At 38.3% G+C, this 15,261-nt stretch overlaps 1 protein-coding gene across 2 annotated transcripts in view; it reads right to left on the reverse strand.

The window, feature by feature from the left end:
- LOC146568588 (SH3 and cysteine-rich domain-containing protein 2-like) overlaps positions 1 to 15,261 on the reverse strand; it is a 40,568-nt gene that overhangs the window by 7,486 nt on the left and 17,821 nt on the right. For both annotated transcript variants that reach the window (XM_085284689.1, XM_085284688.1), the window contains exons 2-6: positions 8,558 to 8,933; positions 7,315 to 7,409; positions 1,329 to 1,413; positions 1,024 to 1,136; positions 840 to 903 (exon numbers count right to left, since the gene is read on the reverse strand). In XM_085284689.1, coding sequence (XP_085140815.1) covers positions 840 to 903; positions 1,024 to 1,136; positions 1,329 to 1,413; positions 7,315 to 7,409; positions 8,558 to 8,933 — 733 coding nt within the window. The remainder of the gene's footprint in view (positions 1 to 839; positions 904 to 1,023; positions 1,137 to 1,328; positions 1,414 to 7,314; positions 7,410 to 8,557; positions 8,934 to 15,261) is intronic.

Raw genomic sequence — 15,261 nt, forward strand, 5'->3', positions numbered from 1 at the left:
GGAAGAGATTCCAGGAGACTGGCAGTTAGGAGAGCTGAACAGGGTGGTAGAAGGTCCTTAACCCATCAGAAAGACCGGTATCTGTTCCTTTGTGCAAAGAGGAACAGGATGATGCCAGAGCTAAAAAAAAATGACCTCCAGCAGGACACTGGTGTGAATGCTTCTGACCAAACAGTCAGGCCACCCTCATGAAGTCTGTTCCTGAGAACCCAGTATCCTAGTTGCCCTGTGCTCATTACCCATGGAGCTCGACCGGCATTTGCCATAGAATAAAAGCAGGTCCACTGCCTTGTGATTTTCAAAGAAATAAGCATGTTCATACTGAGCACACATGAGAGATGTCAAAAGGTCTGGAGAAGAGCTGGAGAATGTTATGCTGCCTGTAACACATAATGCAGCATGATCAGTTTTGGTGGTGGGTCAGTGATGGTTTGAGAGGGAGGCACAAACATATACAGCCCAGGCAACAGCACCCTGACTCAGACTGTCCAGGAGCTCAGTGATGTCCTGGTCCAGATCTGGGAGGAGAACCTCCAGAACACCATCCATCATCTCATTAGAAGCATGCCTGACAATGTTGAGGAGGCTATACAATTAAATTAGTTGCTGAAATTAAATTTTGGCAAAATAAACATCAATTTTTTCACTTTGATTTTCAGTGTGTTTTTAAATCAAGTCCTCTGTAAGTTGATACTTTTCATTACAATTAAAACAGATACCCAGCATGATTGTTTTCCCCTATTGAGATCTGATGTTATGTTAAGAATAATCCTCAAGGAATTTTAGCATGACAACATAACAAAATGCATTTCCTGTATTCAAGAAAATATTTAACTTACTTCCTGGGATGTGATCCTCTTCAGCTATAGGCTGGTTTTCTAGTTTGTCTTGCAGTTTTTCTTCCTATGATAAAGACAGGAAGAACAATATTCTTGCAAGAAATTATATCAACATAGATTTTTCTGAATGATGAGGGTTGTCAGTGTATTTTATGTGTGTGTGTCTGCCTGTGTGCATTTATACCTCATGACAGGGTGATTCTGAGATACTGCTGAAGCTGGATTGACTCAACTGAGCCAGTGTCATTCCGTAGCGCAAGGCCTCATACACAGGATCAACAGTGCTATTATCTGCTTCTACATATGACCAGACGAAAAGGAAAAGATCATCATATGTGCAGTTTTATAGATGACACTATACTGAGACACACGCACACACGCACGCCTCTCATGTATAAAGCATTAAAGGCCGCAGACATGGTGATTAGTCATCCTCGGAGTCTAGTTATTTGCTGCTGAGATAAATCAGTCTGTGCTTCCATCACTCACCCTGCGCAGCAGGAGCCTCTCTAACCACACCCAGTGGATCAATGGTAAGAAGAGGAGAGCTGAAGTTTCTTTTAAAAGCTCCTGTCTGACATACCAGGAGAGAGACAGCAGAGAAGGAAAGAGAAAGGGAGAAATGTTACTTGAAGTGGAAAAATGCTTATGTAGGCTTTATCAAAGAAAAGCAGAACATACTTATACATACTTACAGAAAATACTCATGAACTCTGAGTAATTGAAAAGGTTCAAATGTGAATGCACTCAAAAGAATCTTGTTTGTGCTTTTCAAAACTGCAAATTATATATTTTCTTTGAGTTTTATTCAAATTAAATAAAACTAATTTTTACCCATGTGAAAAATACTAAAACATACTGCAGTAAATAAAACGCAAAACGTGTTTTATTACACCTACGAGACCTCTTTTGCCTTTAGAAGCGCTTCAAGGCTTAGATTCAACAAGGTGCTGGAAACGTTCCTCAGAGATTTTGGTCTGTATTGACATGACAGCCTCCCACAGTTGCTGCTCATCTGTGATACAAATCTCTTGTTACACGACAGCTTAAAGGTACTCTATTGGATTCAAATGTGGTGGCTCTGGAAGCAATTTACGCAGACCAAACTCATTGTCGTATTCAGGGAACCACTTTGACATTATTTGAGCTTTGTGACATGGTGTGTCATCCTGCTGGAAGCAGCCATCAAAGGATGCGTACACTGTGGTCTTAATAGGGATGGACACGGTCAGCAACAATACTTAGGCAGGCTGTGGGGTTTAAATGACGCTCACTTTGTACTGAGGGGCCCAAATGTGCCAAGAAAACTTCCCCCACACCATCACCGCCATAAACCACCAAAAGCTGAAGGCAGGATAGCTCCATGCTTTCATGTTGTTTGTGCTCAACAGAACAGACAATGTCTTTCAGTCCTCTATTGTTCAATTTTGGTGAACCACTCTATTTGAGAGCCTCATTTTTCCTCTTCTTAACTACCAGGAGTGGCACCGGCTGTGGTCTTCTGCTGCTGCAGCACATTTGCATGCAGGCAATCAAATACAACTCTTCTGTCAGATGACACTAGCATCACAGAGATATGCACACATATCTGGTGACTGAAAGCATAATGGTCCAAAGTAACAAAGGCAAAATATTACTGCTGGGATGTCGTGTGAGACAACAGACTATAAAGGTGCACCTTAAAATATGGCAAAAATGAAGGGATATTTATCAAAGCACATACTAAGGTAGTTCATGTGTCTTGAACGCAATAAATGCAAAATATTGTTCATATTTTTCCATCAGAGGCTTAAATTTTATGGATTGTAGCATGAAGGAATGCATTCCTGATGAATGAGCAGGCAGTGGTTCAGTACTGACTCCCCCCCCTGACTAACCAGTGGCAGTCAACATCTGACAAGGTGTTAATTTTTGTTAGCATGACGTTTACAAGCAAAGTGTGTTAGCACTACACTAAGCATTAGATGATTTGTTGGAGAAATGTCTAAAAACACTGCTGTACCTTTTATATGCCTGCCTTCAGGAAGATTTAATCACGTGGTGTCTGCATTAATTCGTCACAAAGGTTTGTCACTGTCAAACTGAAGCTTGCCAGTACAGATCTGATACTGTACTCCTTTGATATCTGATTGTGTTTCTTTATTTAGTAAGAGAAACATGTTTAGCTACAGGACGTGACTCAGAGATAAATTTCAAAGCCTTGTTTTTCATGAAAGGGACACAAAATAGAAACAGTTTCTAAAGAATCTCAGCTTTATTTAAGCTCTTAGATTTTTTTCTTCTTTCATCTTTTTGTGATATATGCTGAAAATAATATATCAGGTAAATCGCTTTAATCTCTGAATTACTTTTAGCACAGTTGTACTTAAAAAAAAAACACAACACTTTCAAGGTTGTGTTTTATTTTTAGATTAAAACAATCTCATGAAAATTCACGAGATGTTTTTCTATACAAAAATATTTCATAAGGTCAAAGCACACCATACCAGAAATTACTGATAAACAATTGCCATCTACCAACCCCAATTATCACTAAATGATTTATTCCAGGATCTACAATTTTAAAAATAATAAAAGAAACTGGCAGCTGTGATCATTTATTGTAGCCACAGCCACCCTGGGGCGCACTGACAGAGGCGAGGCTGCCGGACTCTGACCACCACCAGTTTTAAGGTACAGAAGGAGATGATGGCTATTTTCAGGCCAGACAGACAAGATCTTGCCCAGAATTTTTTATTTCTTTTTTAATCTGCTTGTTCCCAGAAAATAACCTTCAGCTCTAGACAGAAATGACTGCATAAAACTGAACAGTGAAGCTTTTTGTTAAAAGGGACAATATCAGAAATACACATTGAGATAAATATCTGAACATATCTGCCTAATCAAACCCACTAATGAGAGTACTGCAGTTTGTGTATTTGAAGTATTACAGACTGAATGCATGTGGTAACAGTTACGGGGGGAGGGATGCAAATCAAATGTTTACTCTCACTGTATTTTAACATTACAGCCATTGATGGCATTTGACTGGCAAAATATTAGTTGACTTTTATAACGAAATGAAACCTGTTTGACAGTGTGCACAGCTATCGGTGGGTCTACAAAACTAAACAATGATCATTACTGCACTTTCTGAAAGTTGATCAGACATTACAGGAACAAAAAAAGGAGCTGAATGCTGCGGATGCACACCTTCTCGGTGAGGTGACTTCGTCCACTGTGCCCTGCTATTAGTCATAGACTCGTGCTGTGTTCAGCATAAAAGTGCACCATAGACAGGATAAAAGATGGATGTAGCTACCATGATGTCACCCAGTGTTTTGTTTTGAATCTGGGTCTGATTACGGGGCACATCTGAATGTGAAACTGCTCATTGAATTGCTCATTAGCTAATGAGCTTACCCTGGATAGTCTCCTATAGACTTCTATAGATCAGATGATCATACACTGATGAAAAAAGGCCAATTATTACCAAACCTCCTTATTAACAACGGTAATATATAGTTTTACTCCCAGAATTATGTCATTTGTAGTACTTATTAGTACTTCCTGTTGCTAGTACTAACTACAGGTTAGCAGATTATCTCTGTCCTTATGTGCATTAATAAGGCTAAGTCATAAGTTCTCAATAAAATCGTTACATTTGTACTTTTTGTATTTTTATTATTAATGAATCTGTGTGCCATCTCCTAAACTGCCTAAATTATTCAATTCACAATTTGTTTTTTTAAGTCTATGCCATTAATCTTCTTTTTATGCATTGTTGTACCCTTAGCATAGAGACACAGATAAGCAACTAAAGCCAAGTCCAGGTATTAATGCTGTCTTTCACTGAATATTTTAAATATCATCCCTTTTTTAATCTGTTTATCACAAGGTTCTTTACAGGAATTTGGACACACACACACACACACACACACACACACACACACACACACACACACACACACACACACACACACACACACACACACACACACACCTCTCAGTAAATAAATATAGCAAATGCTTCACTCTCACACTTTTGCTAATTACTGAGAGACAACTGGGCTCAACTATACAACAAATGCTCCCAATTAAAATAAACTGTGCTCAAAACTGTAGGTAGAAAATGTTCTTAAGCACACAAACCTTTCTTTCACATTAAAGAGTGAGCGGTAACTTTATTTATCCAGAACCCGGATCACTCAGTAGCTTAAATCTCTATGCACATCTCCATATTTCAAAAGCAAGCAGGCCATCACTTTACACATACCTACTGTCTCTAAGACAAGGACAGCTGTGAACCCCAGATGTTTTAAATTTTTACCCAGCCTTTATTTATTTGTATTTAACCCTTATCATATTTTCTTTTAACTGAAAACAGGTTTTTGTTTAAGTATCACAATATCTTACGATTGTGACAGTATTACTGGAATGGCTTAGTCTTTAGGGGAGCAGACAAGCTGAAAGTTCACACCTATTTAAGATCAAAACTGGATTCAGATTTCTGAACTGTATAAAGACTTCACACAGAAGCAACGATTTTGTGCAGTGCAGCAGGCCTAGTTCTAATAATACTGTGATTCATCTTTAATTCAAATTAGCATTGATTAGCAAAAAGTTGTCATGATTCCAAGCCAATTTAAAGCTGCTTGATTCTGGAGACGTTTTAAAGTAATTGGTCATATATCGGTGCACTCAGCAAATGGGTTGAGAGTGAGCCAAGAAGAGCGCAGTCATCAATATCTCTCTTGTGCTTTCTAAGGTCTAAGCCACTCAGATTTTTTTGTTTGACCATTCTCCTCATGTAATAATGCTTGTTTAAGATTTTTTTTCATTACTCAAACCCAAGAGAATAAATTTCAAAGGAAAAAATATACTGTTCATTTGTTAAGCTTTGAATTTTTTCCTTTCTTCTTCTGGGTCACGTAACTCTTATAACAATGATATGACATTAAATTAAAAAAATAATACTTCTGGGATCACTTATGATTAATTTCCAGTCAAGAAGGATTAAAAAGCAGTAACTATAAATTTCCATGGTGGTATCGTTAGGCTCTGTTAGTTATTACTGTTCTGGCTGCAGCCCTAGAACAGATAAACGCACTGAAGACTTGGGCATAAATATAAATGAAACATTTTAAAGTGTAAAAATGAATAAAAAAACAAACAAAAACAAAACGCAGAATATGTTAAGTGATTTTTTAAACAGATTTATTATTTTAAATGTCCTTAAAAGACAGTGGAGTTCACGCCTGGAAGGACTTACGATTGCACCAGAGCTCCTGTTTTTTGGGGACTTAACTTTAGTAACATGTATACAAAATTGGAAACCTGGCTACTTTACATGAATTGCCACACATGTAAGTTTTTCCGACTTTAATTTGTTCCCTTTACATTTTTTCTCCAATTTTAAATCATTTATGAATTGTACCTGAGAAATTGACACACTGTAATTGTAATCCAACTGCAATTTACATTGAAGAGTATGTTTTGTACACAAAACTTTTGGGTGGCATGCTTTTGTTCGGAGTCAGTGAACCCCTTAATGTACGTCGATGTAGCCTTGAACTCCATTCAGTTTCAGTAAAATGCCTAATCCCTGCTTTGATGACCGCGCAGTGATCGAAAAGGACACTGCCGAAGGCTTGGCGAAAGCCTGCCGTGTCATATCCTCAAGGGATTGTACGCCTCAAACACACTGAATTTCACACTGAATTAGCCAGACCAGCTGGTACAGAGAGATATTGATTTTCCAACTGAGTTGAGAAGGGAGGAAGGAAATGTAGCATCCAGACAAGAGAGAGGGAGAGAAGAGGACGTCATGTGAGAAGAGCAGCACATGTGTGAGGAAGGGCAAAGAGGCAGAGTGAAAAATATTTGGACCTGGCCATGTATATTCTAGGTGTCATCCACAGCTTTTATTCCCCTCGGGCTTCACACTTAGTCTCAGTCTACTGTGAAAACATCATCAATAAAGATTCCAATTATAACCCATACCTTTTTGTCTTTGGTGGTTTGGTTTGAAAAAGGCTTTTATCCTCTTTTAACAAGACGGAGGGATCTGAGGCTAAGCATATTACCAAGACAAAACACTATGCCAGGTGACAGAGACAATTACAGCATCCAGATGCTGTTTAAAGCTGCTGGCACAATGCAATCTGTGTTAGTCTCCATTCTACAGAGAACGTGCTCGTTTTCAGTAAATTCTCTATGCAAGAACACATCATATAGAAAGGTAATTAACTAAGTGACAAGAATTTTTGGCTACATCAAGCAGAGCTGTTGGGAGATGACGGCAGTAAAGAGCAAAGCAACTAAGGTACACTGAAAATAATATTCAGACAAAGCCAACCAACCAGTGATTGAGTAGTACTTTATACCTGTGAAATATTTAAATCTTGGTATTTCAGACACTTCCACTGAGATTGTATGCTATCATTCAATCAATCCTTAAAGTGTAACAATCTGATGAAGGTGCAAAGAGCCTTACCTTGCCATTACAGGGCTGCTGGGAGAGCTCGGAGGAGCACCAGAGGTGGGTGGCCATCTTGCAAGATTTACAACGTAGGCCCTGCTTGGAGTTTCCTGCATTAACACCAAACATTACACATGTTACCATAAGCCTGTCAGGAAATATTTCTGTAGCTTTGAATCAATCGTTAGCTAGCGATGGTATTCTAATGGTAGCAAAGATGAGGTGTGCCAGATGTGTGCCTCATTTGTGGTTCCTGTATCAAGTATAAAATAAACCAGCTCTGTCACTCACATACATTGTAGTTTGTGTGCAAAATGTTACAGAAAACTAATGTTTCATATTAGGCACAGTTAGTATATCCACCTTCAGAAATGGCCTTTGTGCATAAACTGACATGGTTTTAAATTGGTCTACACTGATGACCATCCAAAGACAAAGGGACACAAAGACATCAGTTTGGTGGATGTTACTGGTAATCCCATTTTACATAAACAGCACTGCTGAGATAGGTCAGCATGCCAACAGAACAAGAAGGCAAAACAACTCCCAGTGGAAGCATGTACAGAGGTCCATAAAGCCTGCTGTCGGATGATTTCATTGGGACCAATGAGCAAATAGACTGCAAACTGCCCACAGTGACTGGGCAATAATAAGAAATGAGCTATAGTCCATTACAGGGTACCTATTATGCTCATTTCCAGTTTCATGTTTTTATATCTAGACAGATAACTTTGCATGATAGCAGTTCAAACTAATCCTTATTTATCCTGGCACTCCTCCACATCATACTCTGTCTAAAACAAGCCACTTTAACTCTCAGTCTCCTGACTTTAATCCAGCTTTCTTACGACTGGCTGCCTGTCCTGAGTGTGGCTTGTGTCTGAGATGACCATTTTAGGAATATTTGCTCACACACATTGACACAAAGGTAGAATATCTGTTGAAACAGATCATTCAGATATTTTATGAATTATCATGACAGGGACAGTAAAGAAATTCTACAATTCAATTCTAACACTCAAGAATATCAGTTTGTCTTTGAATTTCAAGTGGCATTTGCCTTTTTTCTTTGTCATGTTTATTTCCACCATGGACAGATACAAATAACAAAAAAACAAAAAAAAAGCCCCTAACATTATAAATCAAGGTAAATGTCAGAAAACAGATTGATAACAATCTAATTCCTACACCCTGAGCCAACATGGTTGCATCTTTTTGCTGTGAATACGATGTTCTTGAAGTGGAACAACTGACCTACCTTGGATTGTATGTTTGCATCGCTGGCAGCTGGTAGGCCTACGGAAGACATGCTCCTGGAAACAGTGGGTCTTGACTGGCTGCACTGGCTGGGCCTGACACTTTGGCTGGATCTTGGAAGTCCCATATATTGAAGGACTGACAGACGGGGAGTGTGATGACAACGAAGGGTTAGGACTGATAGATGGAGAGAGAGAGGGAGAGTGTTCATAGGCCAGAGGGGACTCAGACATGGGGGGAGGAGATGCCGGTGGTGCTGATGTGGCAGTTAGGCATAAAGGTGGCTGTGATTCACCGTTGCTGCGCTGGAAAAAGTTGTCCACACTCTTGCTGCGTATGACCGATTTGAAGGAGAGGGAGCGTTTCAGCCGCTGCAGCTAGAACAAAAAACATTAAAGATATTTAGTCAGGCTTCAACAGCACGAAAGATTATAACTGTTTTCAAGAAAACTGAGAAAGCAAGCGACAAAAGTACTAAAAGGCCCAGAGTGGAATGACTGCACAGCATACATGCTAAAACAAGAACTGAGTACACAATTTTAATTTTTCGATAATCCACACGGGGTCAAAATCATACATGTCTCAAATATAGACAAGCATGCACTTAACATCATTTAGTAAGTGATTCTGAAGATTACAGTGTTTTAATTTGACAAGGTCAGTCTTTATTAGGTTCATTAGTTATCATGATTGAGGAAATTGGTTAGGATGTTTAGGAACAACCCAGGAAACCACCAAGGTTCAAGCCTGCTATGAACTGGGAGTGGTGGAAAACCAGCATCACTGTCCACAATGAAGGGAGTTTCAAAGAAAGGAAACCCTACGACCCTACTCAATTCTGAAAAGAAGAGTGGCCAAATATCCAGACAGAATCCTTTCAGAAGCTTGCTGATGACTACCAAAAGTGTCTGGTTGAGGTGCAACTTGCTAAGGGACATTTAACCAAATATTTGTGGGGTTTAATGTATATGTATATATTTGTGCCTGTAATGATAATGTCCTATACTGATCACCCAGTCACTAGCATCCACTAGGCTTTTGGTGGTCGTTTGCTGGTCGGTGGTGAGCAGTGTGGAACCAAAACAGTAACACGGTGGACCAAAAACAGTGAGCTAAAACATCCTAAAAAAGATGCCTAGAGCTGAGATTTGCTGACAACACAACTTCTTTCAAAATGTAAATGCAATCCATTTCATCTTTGAATGTATTCATAATTTCAATCATTTCTTCTTTAATATGGACTTCTATGTCCTTACTAAAGATTAGGTAAGGACTATTATACTTTTTCCAAGTGCTTTTAGAACAATGACTGCAACTTCAAATGTTAAAACACCCACCTTGTATTTAATTGAGGATCGTGTATGTTGTACGGTGGCAGCAGATTTAAAGTAGGAACAATAGCAGTGGGTTTTGATACAACAAACAGGAAACCAGCTAAAGTGTATGTGCCTTGTTTAAATATTAGTCTGTTAAAAATAGTTGTACCCTTTCTGTCCTTGCACTACTAGGCTGACTTCTGATCTTCCATATTCAGCCCACCCCACTCCACTATTCTCTTTTCCTTAGATGGCAAATATGCTTTCCCTTGCAAATCCACCCAAGTCAATACCCTTTAAAATTCATGTTTGATTAGTTTTATTGAGCAGACTGCAGCTATGCATTTGATGCAGTCAGTGATGCATGGCAAGCACTGTATTCATCTTTGGCTTCACTTTCCTCAATTTCTTGCATGCTTGCCATCCAGCGCTTTTGGCCACAATAAAGTGGAACTGAGAATGACAAATAATTACAGGGACTTGGGAGTGATGGAACTCAATTTATGGAAAATAATAACTGATATGGATTCATACAGAGAACGGCCTGGAGAATGGGAGCAAGGACATAATGGATCCGTGAGACCTCCTCAATTTGCACAGAGCTCATTAGCGGTCTGTGTTTGTGACTTGGTTGAAGATACCATTGCGATATACAGAGCAGTGCCTCAAACTTGAAGCCTATCAAAATTTATATTAAATTCTGGATTCTTGTTACTTCTAAGCATTAGTTTTCTTCCTGTGTAACCATTTCCAGCAAAAGGCGAGACATTTCTTCAAAGCCAGTAAGACCAGCATTGCAGCTTCACTGGACCTCTTTATGTTCATATGTGGAGAGGCTCTTCATCAGGTTTATTGCGTCTCTGAGCTTTGAAATCATCCAGCTGCACTCCTTCACAGAAAACCCAATCAATATCATTGAGCATGTTCCTTTTTTCCTTCTTCAAGCTACAGATTCACAGATGCCAATTAGTTTGAGTGATGAAAACAGTCCTCTCTGTTGACCCATTAGTGAGCTCCTCTCGCAAATGTTTTCTACAGGGAGCTGAGTCCATGCTTTCCTTAATGGCCTTTTCTTGGCATGACTGGTGGCCCATTCAGTAATGGATGTTCCTCTCTATTAGATTTTTAACTTGTCTGACTTTGTTAATCTTCTTTGTAGTGAATGCCTGTCTTTGCTTCACATCCAAGGAAAAGGAACAACTTCTTCGAGCACAAACTAGACAACACATGTCCGATAATCAATGGCTTTATTTATCTCCCCAAGCTTTTAAAGAGATTAAATAAAAACAGACAGAAGCTGGGATTCAGAGCCAATTTTAAAAAGTGAAAGAATAGCTAGTTGACTGCCAAACATATCTGGTATGTAGCTTTACATGGTTCAGTAATCATGAAATCTGGGCATTAGTACTCCAAATTACAACAGCATACTGACAAGAGTCTGGTTATAGATCTGCCTGAATAAAACAAAAAAGAAAAATCATAATGTTGTTCATCCAAATTTGAATTCCATTGTCTTATCAATTTCACATCTAAAAAAATGGCAATACATTATGTGGCCTGAAAAAAAAAAAGTGATTATCTTTTATCTAAGAAATGATAACGACAGCATGTTCCACATTTGCTGATAGTTGTCAACACATCCATTTTCTGCATTTTTTTGACTGCACATGATTAAAACAGACACTCAAGATTTAATCCTTCTCTTCTTTCACATGAAACAAGCTACTTATAACTCCCTCAAACACGTATTTCATTGAAATAATAAGTCAAATCATTACAAATACAACAAATTTACCCTTGCGGCTAAGGGAAATGTAAACACTATGGCATACAGCAACGGTTTGAGGAATACTTTCTCCTGCTTCAGTGTCCTCAGGGTTTAAGCAAAGCCCATAACAAAACGTTTTTTCCAGTTTGCTGAAGAGAATTTTTACTGGCCTGACTTAAATCCCATCAAGGTATGACCCTATTGTCAAACATCAGGGGCTGACCTCACTAATCGCATTTTGGCAGCAAGGTTACAAAATCTTTTCAAAAGCCATCTGAAGAGTGGAGGCTGTGAAACCAGCACACTAATCACATATGCATTTACTATTTGGTTCTCCACATACTCGAATATATCAAACTGACTTTCAAGGCCCAGGTCAGTGCTGGTCCATAAATATTCAGTCCACATGCACATGGGCAGTGTGCATTTATGCATCACAGCCACACAGTGTGAACAATCATTACCTGAGATGCACACTGGGTTCAGTCTGATTTAAGCTCTGCTGACTTCATAATACATGTCAGGGGGCATTGATCATGCTCTGTGAATATTCAAGCATCCTGACTGATTAAATTGGTATAAATAATTATTTAATGAATGTATCTATACATCAAGTAATTTAAAAAAATTACAGCTGCCTGACCTTCTGAAATTAGGGGTCTGCAGTGCATTCTGCTGGATATGCACCACTATCCTCATGATCTCCTAGGCTTTATAACTCTTATTATCTATTATTGAATAATGTTAGAACAGCTGCTGTTTTACAGATTTTATACATCTTATAACAACCCTCTGAAAGAACAATTCAAAAGCAATATCCTATTAATTACAGTTACTGTCTGTAATTACTCTCCGAAGGTGGTGAAAAGTCTATTTTTAGATCACAGAACTGGAAAGCTATCACACTACACAGCTGACAGCAATTACTTCATCACAGCATTTATGATGTAGTGTATTAGAACAGGCTGCGGTCTGTGAAAGAACACATGTAAACTATGTGTGTAGTCAAAGAAACTGAAAGAATTAGTGAAACAGAAGCAAGAAATGGAGGAAAGAACACGTTAAGAGAAGAAAATATCGCACCACCGCCTAGACTCTGCCTTGTATTTCAGCTGCACTTTGAAAATGAGCACAGAGATGTTTGGTGAAGCCTTCTATAAATAGGCTGTTGTAGGGAATACTTGGATAAATTAATTATTAAGAAGGGAGGTGTGGGCATGCAGACAAGATGCCTGTGTGAGGTAAAATCATCCTGCTGCCACCAAGATGGAGTTAATGCTCCTGCGCTTTTTGTGGGGCTGAGCAGAAAAGGAACAATATTTCGACCCTTTCTTATGCAATGCTTTTCTTCCTCTGCTATACCTTACAGTAAAAAACTGAAATCTGGCACAATAACGGAAAAGAGTCTCCTGATTCTTTTCAAAAAGTAGCCATCACCTGATTCCCTGGATCACAGTAACTTTAAAAGACTTTATCTAAACTTCTTTTGTACCCTCCTCCTCATTTAAACGTGAGATCCATTTGAAATTGTAAGATGCAGCTAAATAAATGTCATGAAAGTCCAACTAGAACAACTGGAATTCATTTAACTTTAAACAGAGTCACTTTAACCGATGACAGGTGTGTACTGACAAGTGTTTAGGTTGGATTAATTCTGAAATTACCTACACCCCTACTTATAAGAGTGTGTACACTTATGTAACCATATTAGTTACATTTATTTTTGTTTTGTCAGTTTCATTGTGCAGGTTAAAGGTCACAAAAGTGAAAAACAAAAATCAGAAATCATTTATCTTGGTTCCTTACAAAAACATGGTATTTTAATGTGAATTTTATGACCGTGGTCCTAAATATTGACGAATTATTAACAAATCTGACACCAATCAACTTCAGAGAGAAAGGTTTATCATAATTGAGATAAGCTTTAACTTACTGGCAAAAGACTAAAAATGTTTTTGACACATTACCTATTGATTCTAGATTACAGATCAACAGGTATGAAATTACTACCTACTGACCAGTAAGTTCTCTGGAAAATAGCGCCATTCCTGGAATATCCTCTGAACCTTTGTTTAGAGTGTAAGAGCGTCTAAAGTTTGTGAAAAACACTAAGACATTTTTCAGCATTTAAAGTCTCTGCATTTCCTAGATGATGAGTGCTATAAATAAATAATTAAATGCAACTTTAAATCTTATTCCTCGACTTTTTCAGCATCAGCTGCAAACAGTTTCACAATTTTATTGTTCTGTATGAAGCTGTTTGCACTTGCTGACCTTATATTGCATGTGCACACACACTGAGGCGGTGTCTGATTTTTCTTTTTCTTTTTATACTTTACTTACATTTTTGGGGGGCACATCTATTCATCTGGGAAGACTGGTAGGTAAGATGTTAGCTTAAATTCCATTTTTATTGTTACAGAGCATCTGCATCTGTCTATAAGCTTGTCCTCCAATCCTGATGAACCGGCAAAGTCTATGACTGTCAGCTAATTACCCCCGCAACACAGCATCAAGTGAATATTTAGTCAAATATAAAGTTAAATGTATTTATTACTCACACACCAATGAAGACGGCATCATAATTATTAATAAAGGGGGAAAAGGCTCTTAAATTCTTATTTTCGCAGAAAACAAGCAGAACTTTTATGCACTTTTTTAAAATCTGAAATGACTGTGATACATTATATGACAGTTTTTAAAACAGTTTTTATTGACATTGAAATTTAAGCTAGGTATATGTAATGCCTCAAAATAACTTTGATAGCTTTTTTTGAAGCCAAAATCCCTGCTGGGTGTCATCATTTGTTTGTAAAAACCTTCTAGTAACAGATTATTCAACTGAACCAGCAGCTGGTGGCAGATTACATAATATGCCCAGGTCATCTAGCATGTATAAAGCTGATATTTATTTTACTAAGAAAGTAGATGAAATAAATTTAAAAATGTAATTATTTGTAAGCATTTCAGTACATCCGCCCATTCAGTTTTAGCTGCCTTAAATCTGGCTGGGCTCCTCTGACAAGAAGCTGTCCCAGTGTGAACTGGGTGCAAATACATAAAACTATGTGATTTGGTCGTAAATATATCCATAGGCATTTATTAGATCAGGTTTATGAGCCTGGTTTGGTTATTAAATTCTTCTTTCTCTTCAGTTTGGGCCAATAAGATTAAAGCGCTAAGAGCTGACGAATGACTGAACCCCAAGTAGCTCAATTAGTCTTTAGTCTTCTTGTTATCTTGACAAACATATATTTTTCAGTAGTCACACTTTATAACTGCACACCATTTTATTTATGTAGAAATGCTTGTTTAATGTGGTCTGGTATCGTTTCTGTCTGTACAAACGAGGACAGTTGTAGTGTCTTGTAGCCTTTGCGCATCTCAAGCCCACTGCAGTGTTGTTCTCAGGAGATCTCTGCCTGCTTGTGATTCTCAAAGTCTCATTAAACACAGTGGGGTCTGATGTTTGGCGCTCTTGCAGTGACCCGAGATGTGAATTAAAGGTGACCTCATTAGGCACTCCATTAGTTGGCCCTTATTAGGGAAAAATGCATCTACTCAAACAACCTTTTGTGCAAATGGAAATGCCTCCCAGAACAAACCGCAGCACAGGTCACA

This window comes from Mchenga conophoros, linkage group LG8 (assembly GCF_057382185.1).
Source record: "Mchenga conophoros isolate Kocher_MC1m ecotype Shallow Benthic linkage group LG8, M_conophoros_male_GT1.1, whole genome shotgun sequence".
Classification (NCBI taxonomy): domain Eukaryota; kingdom Metazoa; phylum Chordata; class Actinopteri; order Cichliformes; family Cichlidae; genus Mchenga; species Mchenga conophoros.